The following is a 17,165-nucleotide window of genomic DNA, read 5'->3' on the forward strand; positions in this document are numbered from 1 at the left end:
GAACCCAGAGTATGAAATAAGGCCCCTCCGAGACACGCACGCACGCACGCACACACACACACACACACACACACACACCGAGACTCAGGCTAGATTTCTGCGAGACAGTCAAATTTTACAGCCAGCCAGCCTGATGGACGGGTGATAAAAATTTCAGATAATGTGTCCACTGGCACTGTCTATTTGGTATTACCAGCCCAGATGTTTGACTGGGGTTTTGGCTTATTTCATACACTGCTGAACCCACATATCATTTTGGATTTTTCCATTTGCATGTATTTCACATAATTAATTTGTTGACACTTTATTTGTGTGAAACTACTTCAGTTACTTTTTAATCTTTAATTCAAACATCTAAACTGAACTAAAAATTGACACAACCTGACAGGCAATTTTCCTGTTCTGTATTCAAGGTAATGAAAACAAGTTCTCTTAAAATATAGAGAAAAATCTAGTAAGGAAATTATCACACACAATTTTTATCTCTACACATTCTTGCTGCAAAGCTTTTCACTGATATCAAACAGATTAAAGATAATAGTGTTATGGAATTTGTGTGGTTATCAGGCGCTTCCTCCTTCAGGTCAATATGTGTTCCCTTCCCAGCTGTCTCAGTAAATACTTCTATCATCGTTAAATCACAAGCTTCTACTCATGATGAACTCATGATAAATGTCAAGATAAAGTCCCAGCAAATTTTATCAGTGGACAACATTAATCGACTCAAGTATACCAAGTCCAGTGATAAATCTCCACGCTTGTGATTTTATTATATCTTTGCGATTCATGTTATGTTGCTTGTCAATTTATCACAATTAAGGTCACGAGTGTCTTTCAAAGATGAATGTAAGTCGAACCTTGGGGTCGAGCGTTGGCGAGGGACCTACTTATTTTCAGTTAAAATCGGCCTTGTTTCATTCAGGTATGTGTTGGTCTTTTTATACCAAGGTTTACTCAACGTGCTTGTTTTTCTGGATTTTTGTATCGGTTCGCAGCATCTGATTATTTTCAGCTTGGGCAAGGTTTTGTTGTTGAACTAGGGACTATTTATATAAGTGGGGGAGGTAATGGGCAAGGGATACGTGAGGAACAAGGAGAAACTTTGCGGCCAGGGCCTGACAGGCTTTAGTTGTTGTTTACGCTGCGGAACAGGAGGTATCACCATTCAGTCTGTGACAGTTGAAATGTTTGTGCCCTCCATCCAAGCTGGAATTTCACAGGAGCTGACTTTTGGAGGTTTTCCTTAAACATTCATGGTGATTTGGTTGGATGTTTCATTCATTTGTACATGAAATCCTTTCTCTTTTTCAATCAACAAAACTGTTTGTGTGTATACTGAAGGAAACTAATAAGGGAACACGTGCAAGTACAAGTGTTGATTTATTCATTTCCAGATTTTCACCCACAGTGCAATACAAAGCTTGCGAAGAAAACTGGAAAAGAATATAGGAACACTTGTACTTTCATGTATTCCAATATTTTTTCCATTAGTATATTTACAATATCAACTTTTATGTAATGTTATTTCAAGTAATGTTACTTCAGGGTTAAAAGGGGCGGTGGGGTAGCCTAATGGTTAAAGCGTCTGCTCGACATGCTGAAGACCCGGGTTCGATTCCCCACGTGGGTGCAATGTGTGAAGCCCATTTCTGGTGTCCCCTGCCGTGATATTGCTGGAATATTGCTAAAAGCAGCGTAAAACCATACTCACTCACTCACTCAGGGTTAAAAGATTTCTTTGTCAAGGAACACAATTCAACAATTTTAACAAACACTTTTCACAAAATTATTATCATGATGCTTAGTTGTTCAAAAGTTTGTCTAACATGTTAGATCTATAATGTATACTTACATCACTGAGTACCTGTTTGAATAGGATGTAATGTTATAGGTTTCTGTAAAACATCAGTACTGGTACACTGGACAGTTTATGAGTGGGTGACTCTCACGTTGTTTATGACACGCAGACAAGAGACAGCATGTTTAGCGTCCACAGCGACAGAAAAACCATCATATCCCAGTTTATTTGTTTGTTGTCAGTGTTCTCAGGTACATTCATTTAATCTGAAGTGTTGTGCTCCTTTTGGTGTCAGATACTGTTTATCCCTACACCATATCAATGTCTGACCTTATTTATTGCTGTGAGAAAAGGCAAAGACTTACAAATCTCATGCTGTAGTAAATTATCATTGTTTGTTTGTTGTTTGAAGCCAGCTATATGTTGGTGGTCTGTAAATAATCAAGTCTGGACCAGATGATCAACAACATGAGCTAAATCTATGCAATTGGGATACGATGACATGTGTCAACCAAGTCAGTGAGCCTGACCACCCGATCCTGTTAGTCGCCTCTTATGACAAGCATGGGTTGCTGAAGACCAATTCTAACCCATATCTTCATGGGTTTAGTAAATTTTGAGGATGCTTTAAAGTGACAGTTAGATGGTTCAGTGGATATAGTCTTTGCTCATTTCAGACAATGATGGTTTGATTCTGCAAGTGAACATGTACTATACCCAGACCCAGTATCCCCGTGGGGTCAAGTGTTACGAAGGTAGCTGGGGACCTATATTCCTTCCAAGAATATCCAAGGTTTATTCTCATGATTCATAAGATTTATTCCATTGCACCAGTTCCTCTTCAACAACAAATCAACATTTCCAAAGGTACATATAGTTTCAGTAAATACATAATCACACGTCCAGGATTGAAGATATATCTCAATCCCTTGTTGTATGGCATGTGGCATTCTTGAAGAATAAGTCAGGTCGGTGTGAAATAGCGAATGTGAGAAGATCTAAGCATATTTGTCCATTGAGAGTGACACATTTATTGCAACAAGCAATGTAGGTAAAGTATGATTGACAGTTGTATTGTCCGACTCTCACTATATGATTGATTGTCTCTATTGGATGATCATTATTGGATATTGATGACTTACTGTTCCCTGATGATGGATTAGTACATACATGTGTTATGTCTACATGCCACAAGTGAGAGATGTGGGATAATAGAGGGTCAGTAAGTGGGTATGTTTTGATGTTTATCATTTTAACGTTTAAATGTTTAGCATTTTAACATTTGTGCAATGAACTGAGTTTTTAATGTGCTCCATGTCATTGACTGTAAAAATATTTAGGTTAGTGTTCTATGTTTTGCTTCAAACTCTCACCTTTTGCATTGGATCACATTTTGCTTTGAACATCAACTATTAACATGAACATACTTTCAGTGAAAGGGACACTATTTGGCTGAGAGTTTTTGACGTCTAAGCAATTGAAATTCTTTGTTTGGTGAATGGTGTCAATGAAGACCTTGTTCCTGATGGGAATTGAACCTGGAATTTTCTGCATGTCTTGGAATTATGTCGAGGGATAACTCTTGGAGATATCCAGCAAGAGGGGCAACTCTGGGAGTAAGTCAGAGATGAGGGAGATGTTGTTTGCACTTGAGTCTCCTGGCTGGCTCACTGTACACTACTCAATGGAAGTTAAGGGCCATGTGATTCTTTCAAACTGCTGTCATGTCATGACAGATTAACCATCAGAATATGAAAGCTTGTTCGTTACGTTTTCTAGTTGTATAAGTTTAACCCAGTTTATGCCAGATCATATTCAAATTCATTATATCTTATCTATATCTTACATGTCAATACTTTGCTTCAGATAGACCTGCAGACAAAGCTATTGCTGCAGTTGGTGTGTTTTAATAATTATTCAACATGTGTTGAGAGTGATGGGAATATTTTATTACTTCTTTTCACAACAAAGATCAACAGTGTTTCGAAATTAGTATGTTCATGTCGGTAACAATATAAAAGATCCCAAGATATGAAATGGAATATGGGACAAACGTGTACCAAAAATGCTATTGAATTAAATCCTAAATGCCATTCTTTTGTGCATCCAACATTCGTCTCACTGAAATGAATAACTTTTTATACTGACTGACATAGAGTCTGTGAAGCTCATGTATAGAGTATATTGAACACACATGAATGGTGTACACAATTGTCCAGGGTGTCCAAATACCACACGGCAAGTACCAGGTCATGTATTCAATGTCCATCATATGTACATAGAAGGTTGCTTGTAGGGACTATATCGGCGCTATATTCAGAGTCGAAGGTCATCGGGGGCTGTGATAACACTCATTATCATAAACAGGTCACATCATTCATATATTGATGTATGTATTGATAAGTCTCAGTCGGAGGTATGTGGCTGTGGAACTCTCCTCTCTGTGTTAGGAGGGGCAAGCTTGGATGTAAGTAGAATCTTTGTGTAACTGTATGATGAATGGCATGAATGTTAGAGAATTATTGTTTTTGTTGCGATTGAAGAAAATCCTAAATGCTTTAGAGTGGGTTAGTTCAGTAGGGCTGGGACGATACACTATGTCACGATACAATACATATCGCGATATTTTACCTGAAATACAATGTGTATCACGATACATACACCTTGAAAGAATGACACGGTATCAAGATTTAAAATGATGTATTTCAAGGTATTTGTGTTTAACAATAACACTATTGTAATAAACAAACAAGTAACTCCATCAATTGTGTATTTTTCTCTAAATAAGTACTGTAACATGTTTAAGATAATACTGTTTTGAAAAAAAGTTGTGTATCATTTTGTATCAATACACCAGTCCACGATACGATAGCTGTATCAAACTTAAATGTATCGCAATGCATCGATGTATCGGTGAATCGTCCCAGCCCTATAGTTCAGACACTGCTTTCAGCAATATCTGTATCATTGCAAGGGACACCAATATTGGCTTAACATATTGTATCAGTTTTAGGAATTGAAGCATTTTGATTTTTACAATTCAACTACCCCAAATAACTTTGCAATGCCCACAGTTTTTTTAAATCAACAAAAATGTGATAGTCCACGACTGGTAATTCTGATGAAGCAGTGATGGTGGGTGAATTTCTATTGTCAGTAACTACTTTTACCATTGGGTAGATTGCAGCTGATAATTTGGCAGACAAATGAACATGTGAAAGGAGTAAGAATATACCGGTACTTCAAACGTCGTTTCCCTCAAAATAATGAAGTTGACATCCATAAAGACTTGCCTTCATGTGTATCACTACTAAATGCTGTTCAAAGGCTCTATGTGAAAGATATTTCTAACCCTGATGAAATCTTGCTTTATGGCTAAAAGGAATTTAAATGATTCTGGTGACACTCTTGTTATTTTTCGACAGTACAATAGCTGTAAATATATGAAAGATTGGTAAAAGGAGTGTGGATGCAAGACAGAATTCCAGCATTCCATTTCTTGATAACTGTAAAGTGTTGTGGAATTTAAAGAATGTCCCACATAACACCTGTGAAAGGATCAACAGTCAGAGAGCACTATCAACAATCAGATTTGACCGTTGATTTTTCTGTTTGACTGGTAGCTGACCACAGTGGGCAGTTTCACGTCCACTTCCATTGTACATTTGAGGCAGTGGCATGTTTTGAGAGTAGTTGCAGTTCCTGATTTGCTGATATCCACTTCCTCTCTCACTTGCTTTGAGAAAAGATTAATGTGTTCTAGTGCCAGTATTCAGATTTGTTTATTACTCCATAAACCACCTACCTGTGAAGATACAGGTTAAAATTGGTCTTCTGCAACAGGTGCTTGTCATAAGAGGTGATTTAGGTTAGCTGACTTGGTTGATGCATGTCAAAGGTGCAAAGATGAATATTCATGACATCAATCACTGGATTGTCATTATGCAATATACATTGAAATGATCAATGATTCTCACCAGAGGGCGAGTCACATAACTTAAGTAGTCTGTTTTCTCTTGGATTAGACCCGTGAAGATCCTGGTTAGAATTGATCTTTAGTAACCCATGCTTGTCGTAAGAGGCGACTAACGGGATCAGATGGTCAGGCTCGCTGACTTGGTTGACACATGTCAGTTCTCAATTGTAGATTGATGCTCATGCTGTTGATCACTGGATTATCTGATTCAGACTCAATTATTTACAGACCGCTGCCATATAGCTGAAATATTGCTGAGTGCGGCGTAAAACTAAACTCACTCCCTCTCTTGGATTAAGTAGGATAATGTCGGGTCTGTATTTTTTTGAAATCAGACCTACTACTCTTTAGAAGGATCTAGATCAGATTCATGAATTTAAATCTGTTTTACTATTGACAGTTTTAACACTATTATAATATATTTTCAAATTTCAAGATATTCTGCTGACAAAGGAGTTCATGCTGTACGACAGTATTGGGAAAAGGTTAATTATATACTTTTCCTAAATTTTTACCTGTGCTCTTTGAAACATGAAACGATATGGAAATCCAATTTATTTCACAAAATAGTCAAAGTAGAAATTAATTAGAATAGTTAAAGCTGAAACAGAAATATTGACTTTCCATTAAAATGTTTCGCTCACAATGAACAAGCCCTTTTTTCACAAGTTGACAGTAACAACCATGGTATTATACCCTCTGTGACCCTGTGTCACATGACCAGGTCTGGTTGGTCAGTGTCGGAATGTCTCCCGATTCAGGGAAGGGATCCCAAGCACGCTCTGCTGAGCACTTGGAGTCTTATTGCCTGAATATTGAGTTAGCCACAGTAGGCTTAAAGGGCCTTACAAGGGAGTACGTGAAATTTCAGTGTTCCGCGCAGAGGATTATTTCGTTCGAGGATTTGGATTTATGCGGACAGTGAATGTGTGATGGTTCTACCTTCATGAAATATGTTAGTTCTCAGCAGGGGAGAAACTATATTCAGTCTGTTCTGTGAATGTGCACTCTTGTTTGGTGAACTTCGTGGTGTTTCAACGATCAGAGTTTGTCAGGTAACCTTGTCTTTAACAATGGATAGGCTTTGAGGTTTTGAAAAATATTGACACAGGCTTTTCTCTTTTCTTTGATTTGATATTATGTTGCATTTGAAATTTTTAATATCGTATTTATTTTGAATGTTTATTCAATAAAGTCTGTCAGCATCAGCACAGCGAGTGAATGAATTGTGTGTTACATTGGCTAGCAGTATTCCATCAATATGATGGTGTACAGAGAAATCAGCTTCACTCAGTCTAATCAGGAACCAACTTCAAAAGGCAGAGTACATGTATATTCTATTATCAGACTTGGTGAAGTACCTATCATCAGAGACCATATAATACATCTATGCATATGTTAAATTTTTATGACAGAATTAATTTTACAGGGAGTAGTTAATTTAACATGATTTTACTTTTCCAGCATATATTATTCATGAAACTTTTTGTATATGAAAAATAAACATAAAGATTGTCCATGTAAAGGACCATACATTTTTAACAGACATATGTGCTGGATCAGATGTTTCTGATGTAGTAATGTACTGGGAGAAAAAAAGACTCCCCCCTTATGCTTGTCATATTGAAGGGTGACACTCCCATGTCTGTTTATATTTTTTATGACTGCATCTTGAAAAGACTGCAAGAAAACTTTTTATTTTTCTTTACAGTGTCTGTTGTTACATGAATCTCCACAAATATTTGTGTCTTTTTTATTACCTTCTCCTACCGTATCATTTTGTTGACCCTTTCCTGAGTCCCCCCAGCAGTTGAAATACATTACAGATCCCTATCTAAATAAACTGTATTAGGTAAAATATTAGCTTAGAAGATTTATAGAAATTTCCGGATTATCGAGGCAAATTAGATTGGTAACAAGCTGAAATCGTCCGGGAGGCGAGACATCCGGATTATCAGGGTCCGGACTAACGGGGCTTCACTGTACAGACTTTTTGAAAACCTTAAATGAATACTATTGCAGCATGAAACTTAATATGAGACTGCTGTTAAAAAAACAACCAATATTCCCAAGTTTAAGTATCAACAATCTTGTTGACAGTTCCCGCTGACAGATATGTATGCATTTGATGATTGATGAGTTAATATGGATATCATTGATGGATTCATTAGGTGGAAAAAGAGAAACACACAGACCAACAACCCTGACCAAGTTGTTACCATTGTATGTACGTAGCCTGTCAATCAGCCCTCATTGTCAACGTGTACTCATCTGTCATGGAGCGTAGTGGACAGTAGGCCGTCTCTCATTTCAGCTGCACATACTACTGCTTGAAGCATATGTACACTAGGAGCAGGTAACGAGGCATGGGATTGCTCATATTTCTCATTTACTTGTCATTGAACCAGCACATTTTTGATAGGCATGTGATAAATAGCACCAGGCATGTGATAAATGGCACCAGCTGACGACTAAGCTGCTCGTCTATTTCTCATTGACTATGGTCTATTTCTCATTGACTATCGTCTATTTCTCATTGACTATCCGTTGCTGTTTATGAACCATCAACATCGGTTGAATAGATATGGCTGCAAAAGAAATGTAGTGGAATTCTTTTGTGTGATCTGGGTTCAGTATCTGACACTTGTTTGGGTGTTTTTGAGACAAGGACAATGGATGGTGGTTCTATTGTGGGAGGATTTCTTAGCAGCTGAAGTGCAAGTGTGTTGTTTCAGATATCAGTGTTCTGTTTGATGGCATCTCAGTAAGTGCTTTTTTCTGCATTTTTGGTTTCTTTTCATCTGGCTTGGTTGAAAATGCAGTTGTCTTCTTCGTAGAAATCGAAACAGACTGTCTTTTGAAATGGTCAATATCATTTGTGTTTAAGCTTAACATTTTCTGATGTTTATGAACTTCATATCTATTATATACATGAGAGAAACAAATAAAGGAAATCACAGGAAAATGCCAAGCGTTCCTTTATTATTTTCCAGTTTCATCACCACAGCGCTATTCAAAGCTGGTGATGAAACTGGAAAATATTAAAGGAACGCTTGCATTTTCCTGTGATCCTTTATTTGTTTCTCTCAGTATGTATTCCATTAATGAGGTGGGTTTTTAATTGTTTCTATTTCTTATATCAATGACATGAAAGTTCTGTTCCCTAGATATATACTGGTAGATATTCCCTGATCTCATACATTTCAGAATAATGGCTAATCATGCCCAAGCTTCTGAAGCTGTTGATATTTTTCAGAGATACATTTTACAGAAAACCTGACTGTGTACATGTTCCACTCTCTTACATCAAATGTTCATCTGCAGAACAAATAGGATCAACATTTACTTGAGTCTTCATTACATCTCTAGTGATTAGATTAAATTATACTTAATAAGACAACATGGAGTTTCATAATGGTCTTTCAAATATTTAAATATTATGTTGACAGTCTTGTTTATGCTCAAACATAATGTGAACAACAAAGTATGTATTTATTCTTTGAAATCATATCCCATTGTAGTGAATAGATCCGTCAGGAATCTACACTGAAATAGTTCACATCTTAAAAGGTACATGAATCAAATATCCCAATGACACTATCCAGACATGTTTTCAGTTCATATCTCTGACCTAAATATTACTCAACACAGAAGTATGTGATTAAACATAGGTTGTATGAACTTTAAACACATCCTTTCAACAATAGCTACTCTAAACATGCCCTTTTGTAAGTTTCACTTGTACAAGAACACATAATTTGAAGAAAAAAATCCATACATTTCTGCCCTTAGATGGTATATTGTATGTCATCAGCTCTAAAGGCTTTTAGTGTTTGCACATATAATGTTACTCTTTAGGAGATCAGTGAAGGATAACCTTGAGTGTTTTTAATACTTTCACTCGACCCCACCTGAGAGAGCATTTAAATATACAGTATGAGTCAGCATGGATAAGGCTGTATAATAATCGTGGCTTACACCCTCAGCAACATGAATACTGCGTGATAGCGTGTACTGAACAAAATACATTCCTAATTTGGATTAATACTTTCATTATTTTCTGTCCGCAGTTGTAACGACTAATCCGGCCTGAGGGAACAAACACAGTGGTATTGTGCAAACGAGGTACAGCCTGCTCTCTGATGTGGAAGAAAAAGCTTGAGTTAATCCCGATTGGCCGATAATAACCTCGTCAGCGGACACATTGACGGGATTAGATACTTTCTGAGACGGATAGCCTGGACCAAGTCTATGCTTGTATGGCTGGATTGTATGAACAGTGTTTGAAATGCATGTGAGATGACAAGCAGAAATCGCTGGCTGGTCTTTGAACCTGTTGACGTCTGCTTGTGATTTTTTGCTGCTGCCTTGAGAAGATGCTTTGCTATGAAAGAAGTAGGTGTTTAAATATGTGTGATGAAGGCTGAACAACTTCTTTCATGTTAGGATTTACAACTAATCATCTCCTCTTCAAGGATTTACAATAGTCTGGAGTCAAGATATGTCAGGACCAAAGACGTCTGCTCCTCAAGAGCTTGGCTAAGAGGAGACGTGCACTGTTGAAACCTGAATGTGTGAATAAGGACTGACCGCAGTGTGGACATGGGTCACTTTGATCTTTGGGAAACATGTGCAATGTCATCACAAGGATTTCATGTCAATTGAACATGTTAATCAGAGGTCTAAAAAGATATATTCTGTTTGATTTTGAATTTAGATCTTTGCTGTTTGATGCTTGAACTAATTGGAGATATTTCCAAATCTCACTCATCCTCATGTCTCCTGTGAAATTACACTTTATGGAGAAAAAGTCTTAAGCCTGCAATCCAAGGAGGAATCACAAGTGGATTAACGTCCCGTCAAACTTAAGGCCTCTACGTAAGCGGAAAATGGTGACCTTCATATAACTCGAGAGATGTCAAGAAGAATGTAAAAGTGGGATTAGTGTCCTTCAACTTTGACCCTGAACAAGAAGATCTGATCTGTTTCGACAAATCACTAAAAATGGGAAACAAATGTCTTACAGGGTGCTTTGTGTTTTACATTGTGCTGTCTCTCCTGACACACTTGGCAGAGCTGGTTACGAACACAATGCTGGCTTACTTTCTGTGGATCAGTGTCACAACACAGGAGAGCTGGTTCAGTCTTGTAATGGGGATACTACTGATACCCCTTGTGCTTGTACAGTTACTCTCAGCCATATTGCTCCTCAACAGAAGAGGAGATAGTCTAACCACCTGTGAAGCTATCATTATGGCATTTCTTCATATCATTCAAATGGGATTTATATGGAGACATTTTACCGTGTTGAGAGAAAGGGATGTTCTGGTGAAAAAAGCGGAAATGGCTGAATTGTTTTTGTTACGATTGACTTTTGCTTTTGCATCAGGATTTCCATTGATGTTGGTACAATGCTACCTTGTCCTGGAGAACATATCGTTCCCCGCTTACTGGATACTGTACCTAGCAGCAGGATCCACTCTAGTTTCGACAACGTGGGCCTTGGGGAGTTTTCGTAGACAGCATGAAACCTGTGACACTGAAAATATTGTTCTAACCTGGCCAGGATCCATTTTTCGACTTTTGTGGCGTGCAGGTGAAATTGCAGCCAGAATAATATCCCTGTCACTTTTCGCGACATTGTATTCACAGTGGTTGTTTTTAGTGATCGGACTCCATTGGGTGACAATGCTTGTTTGTGTGTGTACATCCGTCTTCAGTGCAATCAATGAATCAAATGGCAGCAAAGTTTACACGATATCATTCCGTGTCCTTGTTGCTTATATGTACATCTTTGCCTTCATCAACTTCAGCAATCAGAGCTCCATGTTCCGATATGTGATGTTTTACATCATTATGTTCCTGGAGAATGCCACTCTCTGTCTCATCTGGATGGTTCAAGATGCAGCAGGAGAAGAAGGGTATCGGTATCTCCTTGTCTTCATCACAGCATCATGCTTCTTTGTTGCTATCGTCTCCCTAACAATCTACTACAGGTTCTTCCATACGTCAGCATCTCTGATGTACCCTCAGACGCCAAGACACTGGTCTGTGTGAAGGACAGCTGCATCAACTGTAAGCTAAGTCTGTGTGTTAAACATAAACTGAAATTACAAAGACCATTCAGTGCTGGTTGGTACAGCCAGTACAATGATGCTATATATAATGGTCACTATTACAAGAACCTACTCCAGGACAGCTTGCTAGATTCTGCTTCAGAAATTGATGTGAAGTCTATTGGAACAGTTCGATCAGGTTTCTACAAGCCGGGAACAATATCAGAAGAATCCAACACATCTTTCATTAGAGATCCCGATCATTTGGATGTTGAGAAGAGGTCTGTGGTGAGTTTCCAGTCTGTAGGAATGTACATGCACAGACGATACATCAGTGCAGATGAGGACATCCTTGATGATGACGATGCTAGTTCTATCCCAGCATCACTGAGTCCAAGGCGACATGATGACCACATGCTGAGTGAGTCCAGTCTCTCCGTTGGAAGTCCAAGATGGATACCTCCTCCAGGCCGATCGGCCAGCCAGACATGCCTCCTCACAGACACCTGGGACAGTATTTCTCAACTGAATTCTGATGACCATCACCCATATCCCAATCTTCCATCCTGTAGGTCGCTTCTCAGAGATGACCATAACTGGTATTCCGATGGATATACTACTGACAATACGCTTGTGTGGTCCAAACTTCCTGTGACAGATCTCAGCAGGCACAGACCTGTTGTAAGTGATAGTGAAAGTGAATATTACTGCCGTTGTCCCAAAACTACTCAGAAGAAAATGGCAGGCGTTCATTCTCAACGATCCAAGGTAAACAGACAGGAGAGTTTATCAGAATCTGTAAAGGAGAAGTACATGAACTGGTTCAGGAGGCCCACTGCCCTCCACACACCAAATGCTTCAGAGGAGGAGAGATCTGTTCAGGGTAAATGTAAATCACGCAAACACGGAAAGAGGGCTCCTGCTTGGACACTGGCCAGCACAGACAAACTTGTGACGGAAAGTTTCGAAAAATGGAATAAAAGGATTGGAGCTGTCCCAAGTCCGAACCCTGATGGGAAACATCAAGCTCCATTGTTTGATATTTGTGATCAGATTGTACAGGAAAGCCTCAACGAGGCTCAACTCAAGAAAGAGGCAAGTGTCAAACCTACCTATCACAATATGGGCAGCACAATGGCCAATACTGGCCCTCAACAAGGACAATTCGTGAAGGCCAAAAACAAAGGCCGTCGTGAAGCAAGACGTGTGTGCCAGGTGACGGACAGTGAATCTGAGACTCAGTCTTGTGTCAGACCTCATAGGACCCGAAAGACATCTCATTCCCCTTCTTCTAAAATAAGTGTATCAGACTGTTCTGTGACTGGAAGTAAACCTCAGAGTGACCACCTCAGTACTGTGGATCCCCATAAAAAGACAATCATCATTCAATCACAGACACAAGTTGGTGTTATGAATATTCGTGCAATGCAAAATGACAAATCAAAATCGAGCACCGATTCCGGTGTAGGTCAGCCTGACTATGAAAACGACTATGTTCCCATGATGAGTCTTTTGAAATGTCCATCAAGGAGCAAAAAGGAAAACATATACGAGAATCAGGCATATATTGGTGATAGTGATGAAGTCTTTCTGGACAATATAGTGAAAGTGACCAATGATAGATACAGACGTCAAGGAAAACCGATGAGTGATGAGGTATTTGTGGACAATGTTTTGAAAATAACCCCAGAGGCACCTTGGTATGTGTGCAGTGAATCAGAAGACAGTGCACTACCGCAAGAAACATTTAGTTCCAGTAATTGTGGGATGACCAACTCGGACAATGAAAGTGATGATAGTTTAGAGCTCATCATTTGAATGTGGCACAATTTTGATGTATGATATTAAGTGTGACAAGATGCAAGACAATGTTTGTATGGAGAAATATATGAAAATATGTAATTTGGAGGAAATCTTACAGCCAAGATTTTCCAAAATTCCAAGTTTTTCCTACAACAAATCCATTTATTTTTGTCAAATACATGTTTTTTTTACCAAAGTCAAAAAGCCTTAAACCTGCCTTGGGTTGTCCGAAAAATGCATTTACTCAGATTTTTCATTTTGAAAAATTAAAGTCAGAAACTGTGTGAATGAGTTATTATATGTGTGATATGGGTGATATTTAGTATTTAATATGTACATCTGTTTAGCATAAACACAATCTGTACATTGTGTACATATGTGTACATATGCACAGAGCTCTAGGAAATATATTCTAACATGATGTGCAACATCTCTTAGTATACTGATGGTCTTAAAGAAACAGACACATGAACATATTTGTACATTTCCGAGTTTGAAAATCAGGAAATTCATCTAATTTATAATCATTTTAACTGCAACTTCATCATTCATATCTGAATCTAGGATCTATGTTCAAACTTCATTGTAAAAGAACAAATATTTTTTTACACCATCAAGTAAGATATGAAGCAAACAGAAGTCAGGTTTAGAAATATTCTCTACAAGTCATTACTTTGTATGCACAGCGAGAAGTTCATTTTCATGTTTACTGCATTTGTTAATTATTCACAGTTTTGAAATTGTTCTATTTATGTTTCTATGCTGTTAATGATGCAATTGTACAGGTGTATCAGTGTAGAGATTGTCTACCTGTTCTGTTACTGCTGTTTGTGTCGGAAGCTGATTATGTTGATTATACGTCTCAGGTTTTGTACCAAGATGATATTGGAATTTACTAATTGATTAGTTCATGTTTATGTATGCTGTGAAACAGTAGGAGCATCAGGCCAGACCATTTATTTTCTTGTTTTACAGGTACAACTTTCCTAGATTTTGAAAAAGTAATAATTTCTACAACAAATTCTGATTGATTGATACTGGAAAAATTTACCATACTTTACCATGTTTGTTAAAACTTTATTTAAAGAATTGTTTGTAAAGGAAATTTTCAAATCATCCCAACAGATCCTTTATATTTATCACATATATATTTCATTTTTTATAGTGATCAAAACCATAAAACAAGAACAGGAATTAGTCTGGCCTCAGAAAACAAATAGAACAGATGCATTAAAACTTAAAATTTACTATGGTTATAAGATAACATTTTCCAGCAATCACGAGAAAGATGCACCTATCCTTCAAGCTACTTTATACATTGTCTGTATTGTTGTTTTTGAAGTTTGTGAATTAAATCAATAAGAATTTGATATTTCACAATAAATTATTCACAGAATATTAAAATAACGATTTCATTTCATCCCAGTCACACACAAAAAGCATACTTGTTTTCATATGTTTGTATGTTTTAAAAATGGCAGATTTCCTTAAGATCTTACTTCATAATGTAAAAAGAGAGCATATAGACTTCACGGTGTGATGACAAAAAGGATGGAGAGTCCTGTTGTAAGCTAAGCACAAGTAGATGACAACGACTCGTGAACCAGTCAGATTAAAACATTACTTAACCCACTAATACAGGCTCAGATTGACCCGGTACTGACAGGTGAGAATACCAATAAGGTCATTGTTTATCACTCATAAAGCAAACTGAAGGTGATGTCTCCATGTCACAATCTCTCCATCACTGCTGACCTCGTGATCCTTGTGAACTCTCACCTCTTCAGGTCAGGTCTTAAGTTTGATTTTATATATAAGTGTTATCATTAGATTTATTCCCTTTTCATGATTTGTGAACTCTCTGAATAAACAATCATAATGAAACCCTTTATGGGAGATTTTCTCATTTTCTTTGAACAAGGTTGAAAAATTCATTGCTAAATGAAAATGTTTTGATTTTAAAATTGCAAACTGTTTTGTATATTTGACTTGAGTGTAGGATATTTCAAGCTTATGTAAAATATTATCTTCCTATTCATATAATTAATTGTTGATTTTCTTTTCTCGGAATCAGTAACCATATTGCTATTCTCTCTTGATAGGTCAGGATTGTTAGATACATTAGGCAGTAATCTGTAATATTTAAATAGATACAATATTTTCAATGATATATTGACCATGCAAATTTGTTGGGAATGTCAGGAGAAGCCTAAACACAAGGGGCAAAGTAGATCCTATATAAGATAATTTAGACACGAACTGTAATCACATATCTATCTAAGTCTAGTTAGTATAGTTTTTATTGGTAGACACGACCATGGTTTGAGGCTATGAAATATAGATGACCTGTCAGCTGAACTTTGGAGCCATGTGACATGCAGTTTATCTGAATCTGATACCTACTGAGGTATGTAATTGATAGGTAACAGAGAGGTCAGTCAAATGGGATCAGTGATAGGATGTTTGTCTTAAGCATATTACAGATGGATATTACAGCTTGGCAAAAACATTCCTTGTTTAACTGATTTTCTTGGGGTAGAGCATGAACAAATACATATGAGTTGATTTAAAAACTCAAATGTTTTAATGTTTTATTTACTAAGAATTATAAAATTCTTTTAACAACAAAGGGTTTGAGGATAAGCCTCAACATTTTGTGGATATAAAATACATATGGCCTACTGGTCTCAGCATTGTCTTGTGTAAACATTTGAAATATTCAAAAATGAACTATGTTTCATCCTAAACTGAAAACCCTCAAGGAATACAGTTTTGTCACTGCAAACTAAAATTATGATGTGTAAAATTAACAACAATGTCAAAACCTCCATTCATTGAACGGAGTCTTATTTTGTGGCAGGTGAACTGTGAGTAATACCTGAGGTGATTAACAATGGTAGAAACCTTGATATTTACTATGATAAAGGAGTAAGATCATATATTTCAAACTCACATCAAACTCAAACAAATGTTCTCAGATCAGAGACATGCATGTTAACTAAATTGAGCAATGTAGTCACTTTGACCAAAATTCATCAGAAGCATATTTCAGGAGAAGAACTTGGAAGTCCATAAACCACAAGTTTTGTTTAAACAAGGTGGCTGTATTTAACAGCCTGCTGATGAAATGTGGATTTATTGTTTTGTGCAATGTTACTGTTTGTGTTGTATTCTGTTATTTTTGTATTATGATTGTTATATACTGATATTATTTCCTATAAGCACCTGGCTTCTTGTGCACACAAGTAATGTGGAATTTGTGAACACCATGAAGAAGCATGATTAAAAGAATGAAATACACTACAGTCTTGTGTCAGTATGTTGTTGGGTTAGTGGATGGATGGGGGCAGTGGGGTGGCCTAGTGGTTAAAGCGTTCGCTTGTCATGCAGAAGACCTAGGTTCAATTCCCCACATGGGTACAATCTATGAAGCCCATTTCTGGTGTCCCCAGCCGTGATATTGGTGGACTATTGCTAAAGGCAGTGTAAAACCCAACTCACTCACTCACTAGTGGATATATGGTTAGGTGGG

General features: G+C 37.4%; 1 protein-coding gene across 1 annotated transcript in view; it reads left to right on the forward strand.

Moving 5' to 3' along the window:
• The window catches only part of LOC124277360, a 54,759-nt gene extending 37,826 nt beyond the window's left edge, over positions 1-16,933 (forward strand). Inside the window, 2 exon segments of the mRNA XM_046713025.1 lie at positions 9,845-11,780; positions 11,783-16,933. Of these exon segments, the coding sequence (XP_046568981.1) occupies positions 10,779-11,780; positions 11,783-13,648 (2,868 nt within the window). The 5' untranslated portion in view covers positions 9,845-10,778 and the 3' untranslated portion in view covers positions 13,649-16,933.
• Positions 16,934-17,165: the final 232 nt, after the last annotated feature.

The sequence above is a fragment of the Haliotis rubra genome, unplaced genomic scaffold, assembly GCF_003918875.1.
Source record: "Haliotis rubra isolate DU_JTF1 unplaced genomic scaffold, ASM391887v1 Scf220, whole genome shotgun sequence".
In the NCBI taxonomy this organism is placed as follows: Eukaryota; Metazoa; Mollusca; class Gastropoda; order Lepetellida; family Haliotidae; genus Haliotis; species Haliotis rubra.